The sequence below is a fragment of the Schistocerca serialis genome, chromosome 4, assembly GCF_023864345.2.
Source record: "Schistocerca serialis cubense isolate TAMUIC-IGC-003099 chromosome 4, iqSchSeri2.2, whole genome shotgun sequence".
Lineage (NCBI taxonomy): Eukaryota > Metazoa > Arthropoda > Insecta > Orthoptera > Acrididae > Schistocerca > Schistocerca serialis.
This window is the reverse complement of record NC_064641.1, coordinates 452,661,265-452,677,027: the sequence shown is the minus strand read 5'-3', so window position 1 is coordinate 452,677,027 and position 15,763 is coordinate 452,661,265. Positions and strand designations below refer to the sequence as shown.

The window sequence follows — 15,763 nt, the reverse complement described above, 5'->3', positions numbered from 1 at the left end:
GGATCTAAGGATCTCACAGATTTTATTAGGAAATCAAAATAAACGTGATACTTGAAAATTCAAACATTGTTAGGAGTTTCCTTGATTGGTATAACGAACTGAGGGCTAAGATCATAGAATTTTGATTTGTTTGAATTCATAGTTTTATTATTTTCCTTTTTAAATGGGTCATATACTTCACTAATAGTCATACACATATGTTTCTTTTTAAGTGGCACTTTTTTGTTTACTCATAGGACATGGTTTTTTTAAAAATCAAGACATAACTTTTCTAAGTGATTGTGCTCACTTGTAGATCCTGTTGGAGAAAATGTAGTTGACAGTTGTTTAGTAGTTCCAGTTACTAATAAATGTTTCTTTAAATGACATCACATCTGCCTTTCTCTGTCGTTTGGCCTTTTCAACTTAAGTTTATTTCTGCACAGTTCTTTCTTATTATTTTCACATCTTATTTTATCTTGTCAACATTCTCGCTGTAGTTTTTCTTTCCACTTCCTTTCATCTTTCTTAAGCTTTTCATGGGACAGTCTCGTCCTCTTTGCTGTGATTTAGCCATCTTGTGAAGTAAACAGAGAATTAATGTAACAGTGCCTATAAATATTTTTTTACCATAAGCATTTAAAAGGTAAAATTTTGCAGGTGAATATCATAATTTTATGAGACATCCTCAAAAAAGTATTTATTTCAGTCAGTCATTGTAACAGGACATAACAATAAAATCTTAATATGTTACTTTTAACAATTGTCACACCCTTGACTGGTTAGCATCACATCCATCACATGAAAATTCAGGTAAGTGCATTACAATTTCAACATAATATTATACACACATATTTGGTATCAACATAATCCAACTTCTACAAAATTTCGTCATTACAGATGAAATACGCTCCTTATAATTGAAATAAACACATACTTTTTGTGGCTGTTGTGGTCATAGTGCATTTAAAATGGTTTTCATGGTAAATCCAGTAGTGCTTGCTTTGAATGACTGTTTTATGTTAGTAATGTTTTCAAGGGAATGTTATTTTCCCTCCAAAACAAAAGGCAACTGGAAATCAGAATATTTAGTGGTTGTAACAAGAGGGTAGCCAGCTATCAGAATCATGACTTCCCCTCATTATAGGTATCATGCATTTTCAATTTGTATTACTGTACTAATGACAAAATCAACTAGATTTTTATCATCTTTTTGCATTCTTCATGGTGTGGGTTCCTGTAGTCATGTCCTAGTTCATGAACCACGGGCAACGTATGAGTGGCCAAGTAAGTGGTCCCGACAGTCAGGATACCAGATACTTTGGAATAAGGCTGGGCATCTCGGACATATTCTGAGGCGTGGTCACCTTTGTGCTCATACGGCAAAGACTACCAAATCCACCGGTTAGTCCCTCAACCGTTAGGGGTAAAACCCAATGGGACTCGGGGCAAGTAAGGCTAGCAACCTGCTTCCCTGGTACTTTAAATATGATGCTGGCAACAATCAGAGCAAAATGCCTCGGACCTTTGGAGGTGACGGAGTCCCACCACTAACTGAAAAACCAGGGACTCCTAAGATACGACTTGGCAAACAAATGGTAATGAGATGGGGAGCTATTAATATCAATGGGGGCTACTCTGGGAAGAAGGTAGAGCTGGCAGAGGCTGCAAGTAAGATGGGGCTGGATGTTTTATCTGTGAGTGACATTCGGGTAAGGGGTGAGAAAGAAAAGGAAGTGGGAGAATACAAGGTCTACCTGTCAGGAGTCAAAGCAGGAATAGCACAATGGGGTGTAGGGCTTTACATCAGGAAAAAAATGGAACCCAGCGTAGTTGCAATAAGGTATGTAAATGAACGACTGATGTGGATAGATTTGACAGTGTCTAGCTGGAAAATTAGGATTGTGTCATTATATTCGCATTGTGAAGGGACAGATCAAGATAAGATGGATAGTTTTTATGAGGCAATCAGTGATGTTGTTAGAGTAAAGGACAAGGACAGTGTTCTGCTCATGGGTGATTTTAACGCCAGGATTGGAAATCGAACAGAAGGGTATGAAAAGGTTATGGGTAAATTTGGAGAGGATATGGAGGCCAACAGGAACGGGAAACAACTCTTGGATTTCTGTGCCAGTATGGGCTTAGTAATCACAAACTCCTTTTTTAAACATAAGAACATTCACTGGTATACTTGGGAAGGCAGGGGAACCAGATCTGTCATTGACTATATAATAACAGATCAGGAATTCAGGAAGGCTGTGAGGGACACACGTGTATTCAGGGGATTCTTTGATGACACTGATCATTATTTAATCTGCAGTGAAATTGGGATTGTGAGGCCGATGGTGCAGGAGGTCAGGTCCATATGTAGGAGGATAAGAGTGGAGAAACTTCAGTATAAGGAAATCAGGCACAAGTACATAACAGCGATCTCAGAAAGGTACCAGTTAGTTGAATGTAGTCAATTACAGTCATTGGAAAAGGAATGGACTAGGTACAGGGACACAGTACTAGAAGTGGTTAAAGAAAGTCTTGGAACAGTAGTGTGTAAAAGTAGGATGAAGCAAACAGCTTGGTGGAATGACACAGTCAAGGCAGCCTGTAAAAGGAAAAAGAAGGCGTATCAAAAATGGCTACATACTAGAACTCAGGTGGACAGAGAAAGTTATGTTGAAGAAAGAAACAAAGCCAAACAGATAATTACAGCATCCAAGAAGAAATCTTGGGAAGACTTTGGAAACAGGTTGGAGACTATGGGTCAAGCTGCTGGAAAACCATTGTGGAGTGTAATTAGCAGTCTTCGAAAGGGAAGTAAGAAGGAAATGACAAGTATTTTGGACAGGTCAGGAAAACTGCTGGTGAATCCTGTGGATGCCTTTGACAGATGGAGGGAATATTTTGAAGAGATGCTCAATGTAGGTGAAAATATGATCAATAATGTTTCAGATTTTGAGGTAGAATGGGATAGGAATGATGATGGAAATAGGATCACATTTGAGGAAGTGGTGAAAATGGTCAATAGATTGCAGTGCAATAAAGCAGCTGGGGTGGATGAAATTAAGTCGGAACTCATCAAATATAGTGGAATGTCAGGTCTTAAATGGCTACACAAGATAATTGAAATGGCCTGGGAGTCGGGACAGGCTCCATCAGACTGGACTAAAGCAGTAATCACACCCATCTTTAAACATGGAAACAGAAAAGATTGTAACAACTACAGAGGTATCTCTTTAATCAGTGTTGTGGGTAAAATCTTCTCAGGTATTGTTGAAAGGAAAGTGCAAGTATTAGTTGAGGACAAATTGGATGAAAATCAGTGTGGGTTTAGGCCTCTTAGAGGTTGTCAGGACCAGATCTTTAGCTTAGGGCAAATAATGGAGAAGTGTTATGAGTGGAACAGGGAATTGTATCTGTGCTTTATAGATCTAGAAAAGGCATATGACTGGGTTCCTAGGAGGAAGTTATTGTCTGTTCTACGAGATTATGGAATAGGAGGCAAACTTTTGCAAGCAGTTAAAGGTCTTTACATGGATAGTCAGGCAGCAGTTAGAGTTGATGGTAAATTGAGTTCATGGTTCAGAGTAGTTTCAGGGGTAAGACAAGGCTGCAACCTGTCTCCACTGTTGTTCATATTATTTATGGATCATATGTTGAAAACAATAGACTGGCTGGGTGAGGTTCAGATATGTGAACACAAAATAAGCAGTCTTGCATATGCGGATGACTTAGTTGTGATGACAGATTCGATTGAAAGTCTGGAAAGTAATATTTCAGAGCTAGATCAGAAATGTAAGGACTATGGTATGAAGACTAGCATCTCCAAAACGAAAGTAATGTCAGTGGGAAGGAAATATAAACGGATTGAGTGCCAAATAGGAGGAACAAAGTTAGAACAGGTGGACGGTTTCAAGTACTTAGCATGCATATTCTCACAGGATGGCAACATAGTGAAAGAACTGGAAGCGAGGTGTAGCAAAGCTAATGCAGTGTGCGCTCAGCTACGATCTACTCTATTCTGCAAGAAGGAAGTCAGTACCAAGACTAAGTTATCTGTGCACGGTTCAATCTTTCGACCAACTTTGTTGTATGGGAGCGAAAGCTGGGTGTATTCAGGGTACCTTATCAACAAGGTTGAGGTTATGGATATGAAAGTAGCTAGGATGATTGCAGGTACTAGTAGATGGGAACAATGGCAGGAGTGTGTCCACAATGAGGAAATCAAAGAAAAACTGGGAATGAACTCTATAGATGTAGCAGTCAGGGCGAACAGGCTTAGATGGTGGGGTCATGTTACACGCATGGGAGAAGCAAGGTTACCCAAGAGACTCATGGGTTTAGCAGTAGAGGGTAGGAGGAGTCAGGGCAGACCAAGGAGAAGGTACCTGGATTCGGTTAAGATTGATTTTGAAGTAATAGGTTTAACATGAGAAGAGGCACCAATGTTAGCACTGAATAGGGGATCGTGGAGGAATTTTATAAGGGGGCTATGCTCCAGACTGAACGCTGAAAGGCATAATCAGTCTTAAATGATGATGATGATGATGATGATGATTGCATTCTTCAATCTTTTATCTTTCATTTGATGTATTATAAGTTTGTATTGAGGCAAAGTACTGATTAACTGTAAATGTCCTTGTTTGCATGGAATGGATGTTAATTTGTTACACTGTAAATTATGGCTACTGATATACTTTTCAGTGTGTCAGAGTCTTTTGACTACATGTAACTCATAATATTCTTTTCAGTATATTAGAATATTATCGAATAACAAAAAATTCTGTAGAATAGTTGGTCATATCTGTCTTACAGTAAACAAAATATGTCAGTAGGGAAGAGTCTTGTATTAAGCTGTTCCTATCATCGCCACCATTATCATCATTCATCTGGGAACTCATTTCATGTTCTGCCCTACAATATTCCCACTTGAAATATGTCTAGTTTGTTATGTATGCAAATAAAAGAAAAGTTGCAGTAAATAACAGTCAAGTATAGTTTTAGAAATAGTGATTAGTAAGCTTTTCATGGATATTACTATTTAGAGAAGTTTGATCACTTCCACTCTTTGGAACTATTATGTTGGCTACTTTTCAGGGTGGTGATGACGTCATTCCTAGAGAACTGTTGGACAAATTCATGAACTGACATAGAGCAGTAGCAGCATGGAATGACATACCTGTATCTGTCATCCCAGCAAATTTTGGCTCTTTCTGCTGTCAAATTACAGCTGTTGTTGCCACTGACAGAGGTTGCAGGTCTATGTACAAAATTTTGCATACTGTGTACCCATGAATCACCTACAGATTTAATTTTGTATTCTTCTACTACATTAATGGCCAAAACATTGTGGCTATTGCCCATGGTGATATTGGATGCCATCCAGTGGCAGGCATGCGATGTGGTAAATGAACTGTACTAGCAGACCAGCAACAAATCGGGAATCTTTCTTGCAACAATACAGGTCACAAATGGGGCAATCTGTTGACATAATGGACTTTGACAAATGACGATTATTATGGCACGAAGTCTGGGAATGAACATATCAAAAATGGTGAATCTACTCGGTTGTCCATGTGCTAGTATCCTGAACAACTATGGTAAGTAGTTGAAGAATGATGAACCCATGGGTAGTTAACAAGGTGTTGAATGTCTATGCTTCATCTCAGGAAGTCAGAGTCAGAGGCTTGTCCACTGTGTAGAGCAGGATAGATGGCCTTCTGTGGAATATTTCATGGCAGAGTACATTGCTGGTGCAGGAACAGTCATTTCAGAGCACACTGTGCAGCACACATTCTTGAACATGTGGCTCTGCAGCAGGTGACCACTGTGTGTTCCCCACAATGTGTTTGACCTAATGACATTGTCAGTTAAGATTTCAGTGGGAAAGGGATAATTGACATGGGACTGTGGATCAGTGGAAACATTTCACCTGGTTGGATGTATCAAGCTTCTTCTTACACCAGGTCAGTGGTCATGTCTGGATATGCCATCATTCCGGTGAATGGCTGCTCAGAACAAGCACTGTGCCATTGAAGCCGGCCAATGGAGTCAGCATTATGCCATAGTTGATGTTAACCTGGGCTTACATGCATCTGTGGTAGTAACCAAAGGTAGTAATCAAAGGCACCATGACAGCTAAGGGCTACATGAACATTATTGCAGACTATCTGCATCTGCTCATGCCGTTTGTTACCCGATGGTGAGGATAGGGTAATTGACATGTCAAGGCCAGAATTGTGCTGCAGCAAATAATTACATGGTCCCTTGGTGTCATGATGATTAAAATTCTTCTGGGTGTTGTACCGCATCATTGTATAAAGTACTTTAATTATAAACTTAAATCAAAATTTTGACCATATTACAACAGCATAGGGTCTGTTGTAATATGGCCAAAACATTGATTTCAAGTTTATAATTAATGTATTGTATACAATGATGTGGTACAACACCCAGAAGAAGTTTGATGATCATGTGTTACAGTAGTTTGAGGAGCACGATAATGAAGTCATGTTGCTGTCTTAGCCACATAATTTGTCTGATCTTAATCGGTGGAACACATCTGGACACTGTTGGGCGCCAGCTCTGCGTCCGTGAATCATTGGCCTGTAATTTACAGGATTTGCTTGACCTGTTTGTCTCATACCTCCAGGAACCTACCAAGGACGTGTTGAATACATGGCGCACAGAATCGGTATTGTATAGCATTCCAAAGGTGGGCCAACACACTATTAAGCAGGTAGTCATAATGTACATCTCATTAGTGAACGATGACAATCTTAAATTCATGGGGTAATAGCTTCATAATAAATTAAATAAGGAGCGTACCACAATCTTTATTTGCAATGTAATTGATGATGACATATAACATTAAAAAAGCTAACATACTTCACATAGTTCCATTCATTAGTGCTTGATAGGATCATTGAAATGAAATGATAGTATGGCATTGTTGGCCGGGAGGAGGCGGGGAAGTTCGGCCGCCGTATTGCAAGTCCTTTTTAGTTGACGCCACATCGGCGACTTGTGAGTCAATGATGATGACATTTTTGGGGGTAACTCATCAAGTCATGCTAAAAAGTCTTTTGATTCCAAAAGTATGTAATATCAAATTATTTATAATGTGAACTCATGAACTTGATGCAGAAGCCTGTTCAAGGAACTTGGGGTACTGACTACTGCTTCCCGATTCCTTAATGAAATGTGTCATAAATAATATGGTACCATATACATCTTTTTCAAACAATTAGCTAAGTGCATGTAATCAAAGCAAGAAATAAAAATTATCTAAATATAGATTTAAAGTTGCTTAATTTGACCCAGAAAGGTGTTCATTAATTAGGAACACGCATTTATGGTAACTAGCTAAAAAAAGTTTAGTTATTAACAAAGCATTGGTAGCCAATTACTCCTATTCCATTGACAAATTTCTTAATAAAACCATTTGCTGTACATATTATTAATAATACCAAATAAAGTTAGTATTGTGTAAAATCATAACTAGACATCTTCAGCGCAGTAACAAGAACACTTTGTGTTGTAAACTGCTCTCTGTCCGGTGTTTTGTGCTTAATAGCCTAAGAATTTACTTACATACTGTAAGTTTATTTAATAATCCTTACATAGTTTATAATATAATGAATCCATATAACACTTGAGGTCCTAAATTCGTGTGCCAAATGGTGTAGTGATTAACTGAAATGTCCTGATTGATATTTGTTGACATGACAACCAACTTACTATCATGCCAGTGTATTATGACAATGTTAATTGAAATATTTCTAGACAATGATGCAGTAATCAGTCATAAATAAAACATTTCTATACCACATTCTAATAGTTCTCACTGCAGCTTAAGTGGACTTTGATAGACCATAATGGTAAGAGTGTGAAATGCTACTGTATCCTGTGGAAGCCTCATCATCTCCGAATAACTACTGCAATCTACATCCTTCTGAATCTGCTTACTGTATTCATCTCTTGGTCTCCTTCTACTATTTTTACACTCCGCACGCACGCACACTTCCCCTCCAATACTAAATTGGTGATCGCTTGATGTTTCAGAACATGTTCTGTCAACCGATCCCTTCTTATAGTCAAGTCGTGCCACATATTTCTTTTCTCCCCAGTTCTCTTCAGTACCACCTCATTAATTGCATGATCTACTCATCTGATCTTCAGCATTCTCCTGTAGCACCGGATTTCAGTAGCTTCTGCATTCATTCAAAGTGCCAATAAAAATTTAAAGGAAACTACAGCAGGCCAGGTTTTCATTATGTTGGCTACAGTAAGTTTCCAATGGAAAAGTTTTCGAACTGTTTTCTGTTGTGCAGTGTGCCTTAAGAAATCATAAGTGTGTAGTAACCATTTTTAGTTGTGTCAATTCATCAGTGACTATATGCAACAGTGTTAATGATCTCAAAAAAGGCAAAAGAACAAAAATACTTTGAAATTGCAAAACATGGCAACTAGAAAGAAATTCCTCATTTATATGCACTGCTTTGTTATTCATTACAAAAGCTGCTAGTTTTCTATTAATTAATTAATTTTCTTTTTCTTCACAACATTTACTGACACAGATTTGTTAATTGAGTCAGTGAAATAAATCATTACAATTATTACCAGTGGATTTCTTTGTTCCTATACTTCTTCCCCTACAGCAGGTTAGAGAAAAAAGAGAGTCAGTTAGAAAATGCCTGCCCGTACAAACCAATTTTTACAGATGTTCCTGTACAAAGATTGGTAGCTAATTTACCGGTGATATTACTTTGTAATTTTATGCTTGACATCTGGTGTTAGAAAAATATACTGGCTTGTTCCTTGCAGCACTATTAGGATGTGCTATCTTCTATTTGCATACATTGTCAGATATGAAAAGGAGAAAATACAGTGTCAGTATTTGCTCTTGTTAGCTCCTCTCTAGTTTTAAAGGTTCTTATCCTACTGATCATAGAATGAAGACTTTCACAACTGGATGACATAGCTGCCCATAAACCTTTTGGGATGTGAGGTCATTGTCCAAGAAACTCTTCTGTTCCTGACGTTTCATCCAGGACTGCGCTGGACATCCTCAGGGGCACTCCTCTGCTGAGTCTTGCTGACTGACTGGTCGGACGTCCGAGAGCAACATAAATACTCTAGGAAGGAGGGGGGGGGGGAGCGTGGTAAAAGTAACATGTGATGAGCAAAGATAATCCTTGTCAGCAATAAAACTTAACTATCGATTGTTGTCTTGTCAAAGATAAAACTGTGTAACGATTCTGCTGAGCTACTGTCCATATATCGCTAAGTTTCATTGCCCCCTCTTTCCTATTAAAATTATCCTGATGCTTATAAAATGGCTACTCAGGGAAAGAGGTAAAGAGAATTTTGCGACCAAAGAACAGAAGACCGAAGGACAAGGATGAACTACGATGACGGAAAAACACAGTTTCTCTCCCTTTTATTAAATAAGTAATGGATCAGATTGGTAAGATTTTACAGAAACATAACATCAGACCAGTCTTTAGGCCAACAAAGAAAATGAGCAGAGTACTCCGATCTGTGAAGGATAAACGCTATCTTCTGTCGACATGGTGTATACAAAATTCCATATAGATGTGGTAAAGTTTGTATTGGAACTACCAAGAGGAGCATAAATACATGGCTAAAAGAGCACAAAAGTCTTTGCCGATTAGGAGAAACAGAGAAATCAGCTGTAGCTGATCATGCTATTCAGTCAAGAAGCCACAAAGTGAAGTTTTATGAAACAGAAATTTTATTAACAATGTCACATTATTATCCACAGCTCTGTAGAGAAGCCATTGAAATTTATGAGCATCAGGATAATTTTAATAGGAAAGAAGAGGCAATGAAATTTAGCGACATATGGACAGTATCTCTGGCGAATCGCTAGACAGTTTTATCTTTTTATCTTGGACAAGACAACAATTGATAGTTAATTTTTATCGCTGACAATAATTATCTCTGCTCATCGCATGTTACTTTGACCACACCATCTCTTCCTACAGTATTTATGTCACTCTTGGACATCCGACCGGTCAGTCAGCAAGACTCAGTGGAGGAGCACCTCTGAGGATGTCCAGCGCAGTTCAGGATGAGACATCAGGAACAGAAGAATTTCTTGGACCATGACCTCTTATCCTACTCCCAAAAGTAAATCCCTGATAGTGCATGTTTTTTGACAGTCAAGCAGCATACATCTAGGGTCAATGGGAGAGCATAGAAAAACAGATACACAATAACAATGAAATGTAGAGTGGTATACCAGTTGAGTAGATTGTTAGATTATAGCATTTCAGTGTATGCCTGAATACCTGTAGATATTTGTGACACGTTTGACGTTACCTCTTAAATAAAAATTTATTCTAGACTTTTGACATACACCTTTCATAATCTTATTCCACCTTGGATTTTATATCGCGTTTTCTTGTTTCATGACAAGTTACACATCGTTGAGGATCTCCTTAATTTGGATCCACAGAGTGAGTGGTATATTTAATCTAATGATGTGATACTGCACATGTGAGTTTGTGAAAACATTGAACAAACAGACTATAAATACAGAATGAATGCATGTGCATAGATGTACTAAATGGCTGTAAGGCAAATAAAATAGCTTCTTTAATGCCCCATTGTAGATGTATTGTAAGAAATTCAGTTGAATTGGTGAACCTCGGCATTGCCAACAAGTAATGTGAAAGTTGTTGTTGTTGTGTTGTGGTCTTCAGTCCTGAGACTGGTTTGATGCAGCTCTCCATGCTACTCTATCCTGTGCAAGTTTCTTCATCTCCCAGTACCTACTGCAACCTACATCCTCCTGAATCTGCTTAGTGTATTCATCTCTTGGTCTCCCCCTACGATTTTTACCCTCCACGCTGCCCTCCAATACTAAATTGGTGATCCCTTGATGCCTCAGAACATGTCCTACCAACCGATCCCTTCTTCTGGTCAAGTTGTGCCACAAACTCCTCTTCTCCCCAATCCTATTCAGTACCTCCTCATTAGTTATGTGAAAGTAAACTGCAGAAATTAAGTTGTAATGGAGTAAGTCTTCATAAAGTTGTTTCCATTGCTTTCAGCATGATTATGTCATTGATTTCGCTTGATTCTTGTGGCTTTAAAGAATAATTTCATAGCACAAAAAGTGAGAGGAAGTTATGCAGGAGAGTTCAAATTTTCATGGAAAAACTTTTTCGTTATGGGCTTGAATATGTCCCCCTTTTGAGACTACAGAGTTTTCCTCTCCTGTTTTGACACTGTTGCAGGGTCAATTCTTTAGGAAGAACTGTTGATTTTTGTTAGTATTTCGATACAAACTTTGATTTTCCAGAGAAAAAAATGCAATGGAATTACTTAAATTTTACAACCTGGCGCAGTCAGTATATTTTCCATGAGTGAAACGAAACAGAAACATTATCATGGACAATATCTTCATAGATTGTTCTCAAATTTATAGGTACAATGTGAGAAAAATTAGGAATATCACGAGACAGGCTAAAAAAATGCATTACACCAAAATAATAGAAAGCTCTCAGAACAAAATTAAAACTATATGATCAATTATGGGAGAGTTATCAGGGCAGAATGAGTGTGGTCAACATAATACACCACTCATATATAAGAATCAAACTGTTGTTGATCCACCAGAGTTAGGTAAAATATTAAATAACATAATTATTTCTTGTCAATAGTCTGCAGATTAAATTAAAATTTTATTGCTGCAGGACAATGTATAGAACTCTTGAAAGATGGTGATATGCCATTAAAATATCTGGAATGACTTTAAGGAAGAGGCTAATGTTCAAAAGGTATAATATTGATTATTTGAAAACTGACATGGTTCTTAGCCTTCAAACATAATGATTAATATCTGGACATTTCACATTGAGTGGTTTAGAGTAAGTGATTTATAGATGCACAATTTCAGAAGTTAGATTATAACAGTAACACTGAAATTAATGCAGCTGTGGCTTCCAGCTGTGAGCAACACTGCTGCAAAATTCTGCATCTGGGTAAGACATGAATTTGGACAAGGGTACTTAATTATAAGCTGGATGTTTGTTTTCAATATGAGATAGAGGCAGAGATGTTACTTCACAGTAAATTCCTCCAGGCAGCTCTCAGGACAATTCAGCCTGCTGCGCAAGATAGCAAAACAACTCCTGGAAAATAAAGGCCTGGCAGTGTCATTATGCTTACCAGACTGCTACTTCTTCAGTGATGAGAGAATAGATGGGATGAAGCATCATCTCTATTATGCACAGGAAGATTACAGGTGTATTCTAGGTACTGGACACCTGAATTTTTACATACTTTCTATATCACTTGAAACACATATTATGTAACAAAATTATGAAAGGGAAAGTTGTCACTCACCATATAGCAGAGATACTGAGCCGCTGTTATGCACAACAAAAAAAAAAAAACCTGTCACAAATGAACCTTTTGGCCATTAAGGCCTATATCAACAATCTCTCTCTCTCTCTCTCTCTCTCTCTCTCTCACACACACACACACACACACACACACACACACACACACACACACGCGCGCACACACACAAATATCTCTCTGTCTCATGCAAATGCAGCTCTCACACACAACTACAGTCTCAGGCAACTGAAACCACACTCAGATTTAGGCCAGTAAGGCCTTCATCAACAATAAACGACACACACTATGGGTTCAGTTGCCTGAGACTGCAGTTGTGTGTGAGTTGTGTGTGTGTCGTCTATTGTGACAGTCTTTTTGTAGTGCCTATCTGCGACTCAGCATCTCCGCTATATGGTGAGTAGCAACTTTCCTTTTCATAATATTGTTACATTCCATCCTGGATTTTTCATTGTTTTATTATGTAACAAACATAGATAGGAATGTATAGTACTAGCTGTATTGTCCGTGATATTGATGCAGAAGGAACACCACATGGCAGTGCAGAAGTGATAAATACTTTCATTTGGCATGTTTGCAAATAAGTAATTGTTGGGGACCAACAGCAACAAAGTTCGTGATATTTTATTAAGATCAGAAAACAAAAGAGCAAGTACAACAAATCATAGTACTGTGATAAAAATATGTCATCATCAGTTCTCTTATTTTACATGTAAATAGATACCTGTTATTGTGTGGTAAGGCATTTGTTTGCAACACCACTACGTGCATGGGAAGATACAATTGTGGGCATCTCTGGGCAGCAGGTTGAATGCATCATAATCACCTGATATTAACAGAGTAATTGTGCATTGAAATATGTTTGATTTACTAAATCAAAGGACCTTCCCCCCCCCCACCCCCCACCCCCCTCTCTTTGTATCATATCAGCATCCTTTTGTTTGTCTTCATTTTGAGACAATCTTTGATTTTGACATTCAAAGTGCTGCTGACTTGCCTGATTGTATTTTACCAACAGAATATGCTTTCTCTTATGCTGGCAATAATGATTCTTTCATGCAACCTTAATGTGGACTAAGAGCTTTATATTATGTAACCCGAAGTATAACCTTTGCACATTTCAGTGTATTATAAAATTAGTTCTGGTTTTATTAGCCTCCCTTAACTTTTGACACTGAAATTAATCAATTGCGATAAAATTTACAGAACTCCAGTACAAAATGTACCAATTCCTGTAAAATATCCAGCTGAAAGTCATAAGGGACTTTGGGGTGGAGAAGGTGTTATCCAAGGTTTCACAAAGAAGAAACGAACTGTCAGAAGAAATCCATACTTCTGGACTCCGAATTTAAAACGATCAGTTGTGTATAGTGAAATCTTGGATAAATATATGTCTGTTGTTGTCACTGAAAGGACAATAAACTTGATCCACAAGAATTGTGGATTTGACCACTATATTTTGAAGGTACTACTTCATCTAGCAAATTTGTTATTTTTTTGTTATGTTCCATCAGTTTTTACAGAGAAACAATATTCTTGCTGCCCAATATTTATTGATTTTTGGTTAATGTTGTTTATATAACTATTACTTTTGTATTTTGTAGACCCCTGCATGTGATCTAAAATCAGAGCTAGCAGTACGAATTAAGCGACAGCTTCTAACAGCTTTGCTGAAGAAAGATTATCACACTGATAACTCTGAAAAGCAGAAACAGATACATGAAGATTATGGTCATTATTTGAAATCGGTAAGATTTTACAAGCTACATTGATGTTTATTCTGCAGTTTTCTCTTGCTCTTTGCGTGTGTTATCTCATTAGCTGAATAATTGTAAGTAGTTTCAACATATTAAAAACTGAAATTATAATTACTACTTTGTGGTAAGTGTTGGATATTACATACGGCACCCACAACACTATTTTGACCATAGTGATGTAAAGATGTATAATTCACATATGGTGTGCATTGAAATTGGGTTTGTTCCTTTAGTTTACATAAGTGTCGCTTTTCTTCCTTCAGTCTCAGATTTGTGTCCTGTCCTAATCAATGAGTTTGCTGTCCAGCCATTTTACCTTTCACCAAGCCTTCCCTCTATTGCATTGTTACATTGCTTCCATCAGCCTCTCAAAAAATCTTATCATCTAATTTACCCTAATAAAATTTGAGGAATCCTCTTACAGCTTACTATTTCATAAGTGTTTCACCCTGTTCTGCTGTTTTCTTGATTGTATGGAATTCTGTCGTTAATAGTACACTGAAGAGGAAATTGAGTGGTATGGTCTGACCTATCGTGAAGCCTGCAGAAAACTCAAACAGTCAGATGAGGCTATGTCTGAGCCAAAGCCCCTAAAGCATCAGTTCAGGGCTGAACTGCTTGCTGAATTACTAGAAGAAACTCTAGTCACTGATAAAATTGTCCCAAAGGAAAGGTATGGAGCTGCGTAAAATTCATCTTACATGAAATTTTTAATCTCATTTGTAATATATCATTCAAACTAAAATTTTGTTTTATTTCAGTGGAGGTTCATGGCTGTCAAGAATAAATCCTTTTGCTACTAAGGAAGAAAAACCATCAGCATAAGAAGAAACCCTTATGTATAAAAGTTTTATGACTAAGTAAATAACCTGTTTCATAAAAAAATATTTTTTTATGAGAGAAAATTGATGTAACCAGTAGCATGTTGGCTGACTTTTATGTGAAGTGTAGTGCAACTACAAAAGCAATAACCAACTTCGGTAACACAAAACCCAGTGCATCTGCTTTTGAGGGAGGTCCGCATAAAGTTAATGTCCCAGATTAATAGCTATTGATCTGCAACTCAAACAATCCTAGGTCTGGTTTTTAGTTTCCCCATTTTTCCCATAAAAATAATATGCTAACACATAGCTGGTAACTATGTTTTTTAAAATCTGTTAATTTTCAAGACTTGTCAACAACTTAATGTTATATGGTAACAGAAATCATATAGCCAAAGAAATAGATTTGAAAATTACTATTGTTATAGCAGCTGAATTTACTGAATTAAAATAAATGCACTGAACTGGTCATTAGGGCAGTAAACATATGATGACACTCTTGCTTGTTAACTGCTGTCAAAGCCGGCCGGTGTGGCTGAGCGGTTATAGGCGTTTCAGTCTGGAACCGCGCGGCCGCTACGGTCGCAGGTTCGAATCCTGCCTCGGGCATGGATGTGTGTGATGTCCTTAGGTTAGTTAGGTTTAAGTCGTTCTAAGTTCTAGGGGACTAATGACCCCAGATGTTAAGTCCCATAGTGCTCAGAGCCATTTGAACTGCTGTCAAAACAAGTCCAAAGCAGAAGTCCATAACCACAGTGTGTTAACACTCAAAATTGATGTCTTAAGGCATACAGGTCGGCATATTTTAACTGAGTGTGT

The 15,763-nt window shown here is 37.8% G+C and overlaps 1 protein-coding gene across 1 annotated transcript in view; it reads left to right on the top strand.

Moving 5' to 3' along the window:
- LOC126475096 (39S ribosomal protein L28, mitochondrial) overlaps positions 1-15,008 on the top strand; it is a 33,008-nt gene extending 18,000 nt beyond the window's left edge. Inside the window, exons 3-6 of the mRNA XM_050102674.1 lie at positions 13,573-13,831; positions 13,971-14,114; positions 14,618-14,796; positions 14,885-15,008. Coding sequence (XP_049958631.1) covers positions 13,573-13,831; positions 13,971-14,114; positions 14,618-14,796; positions 14,885-14,948 — 646 coding nt within the window. The 3' untranslated portion in view covers positions 14,949-15,008. The remainder of the gene's footprint in view (positions 1-13,572; positions 13,832-13,970; positions 14,115-14,617; positions 14,797-14,884) is intronic.
- Positions 15,009-15,763: the final 755 nt, after the last annotated feature.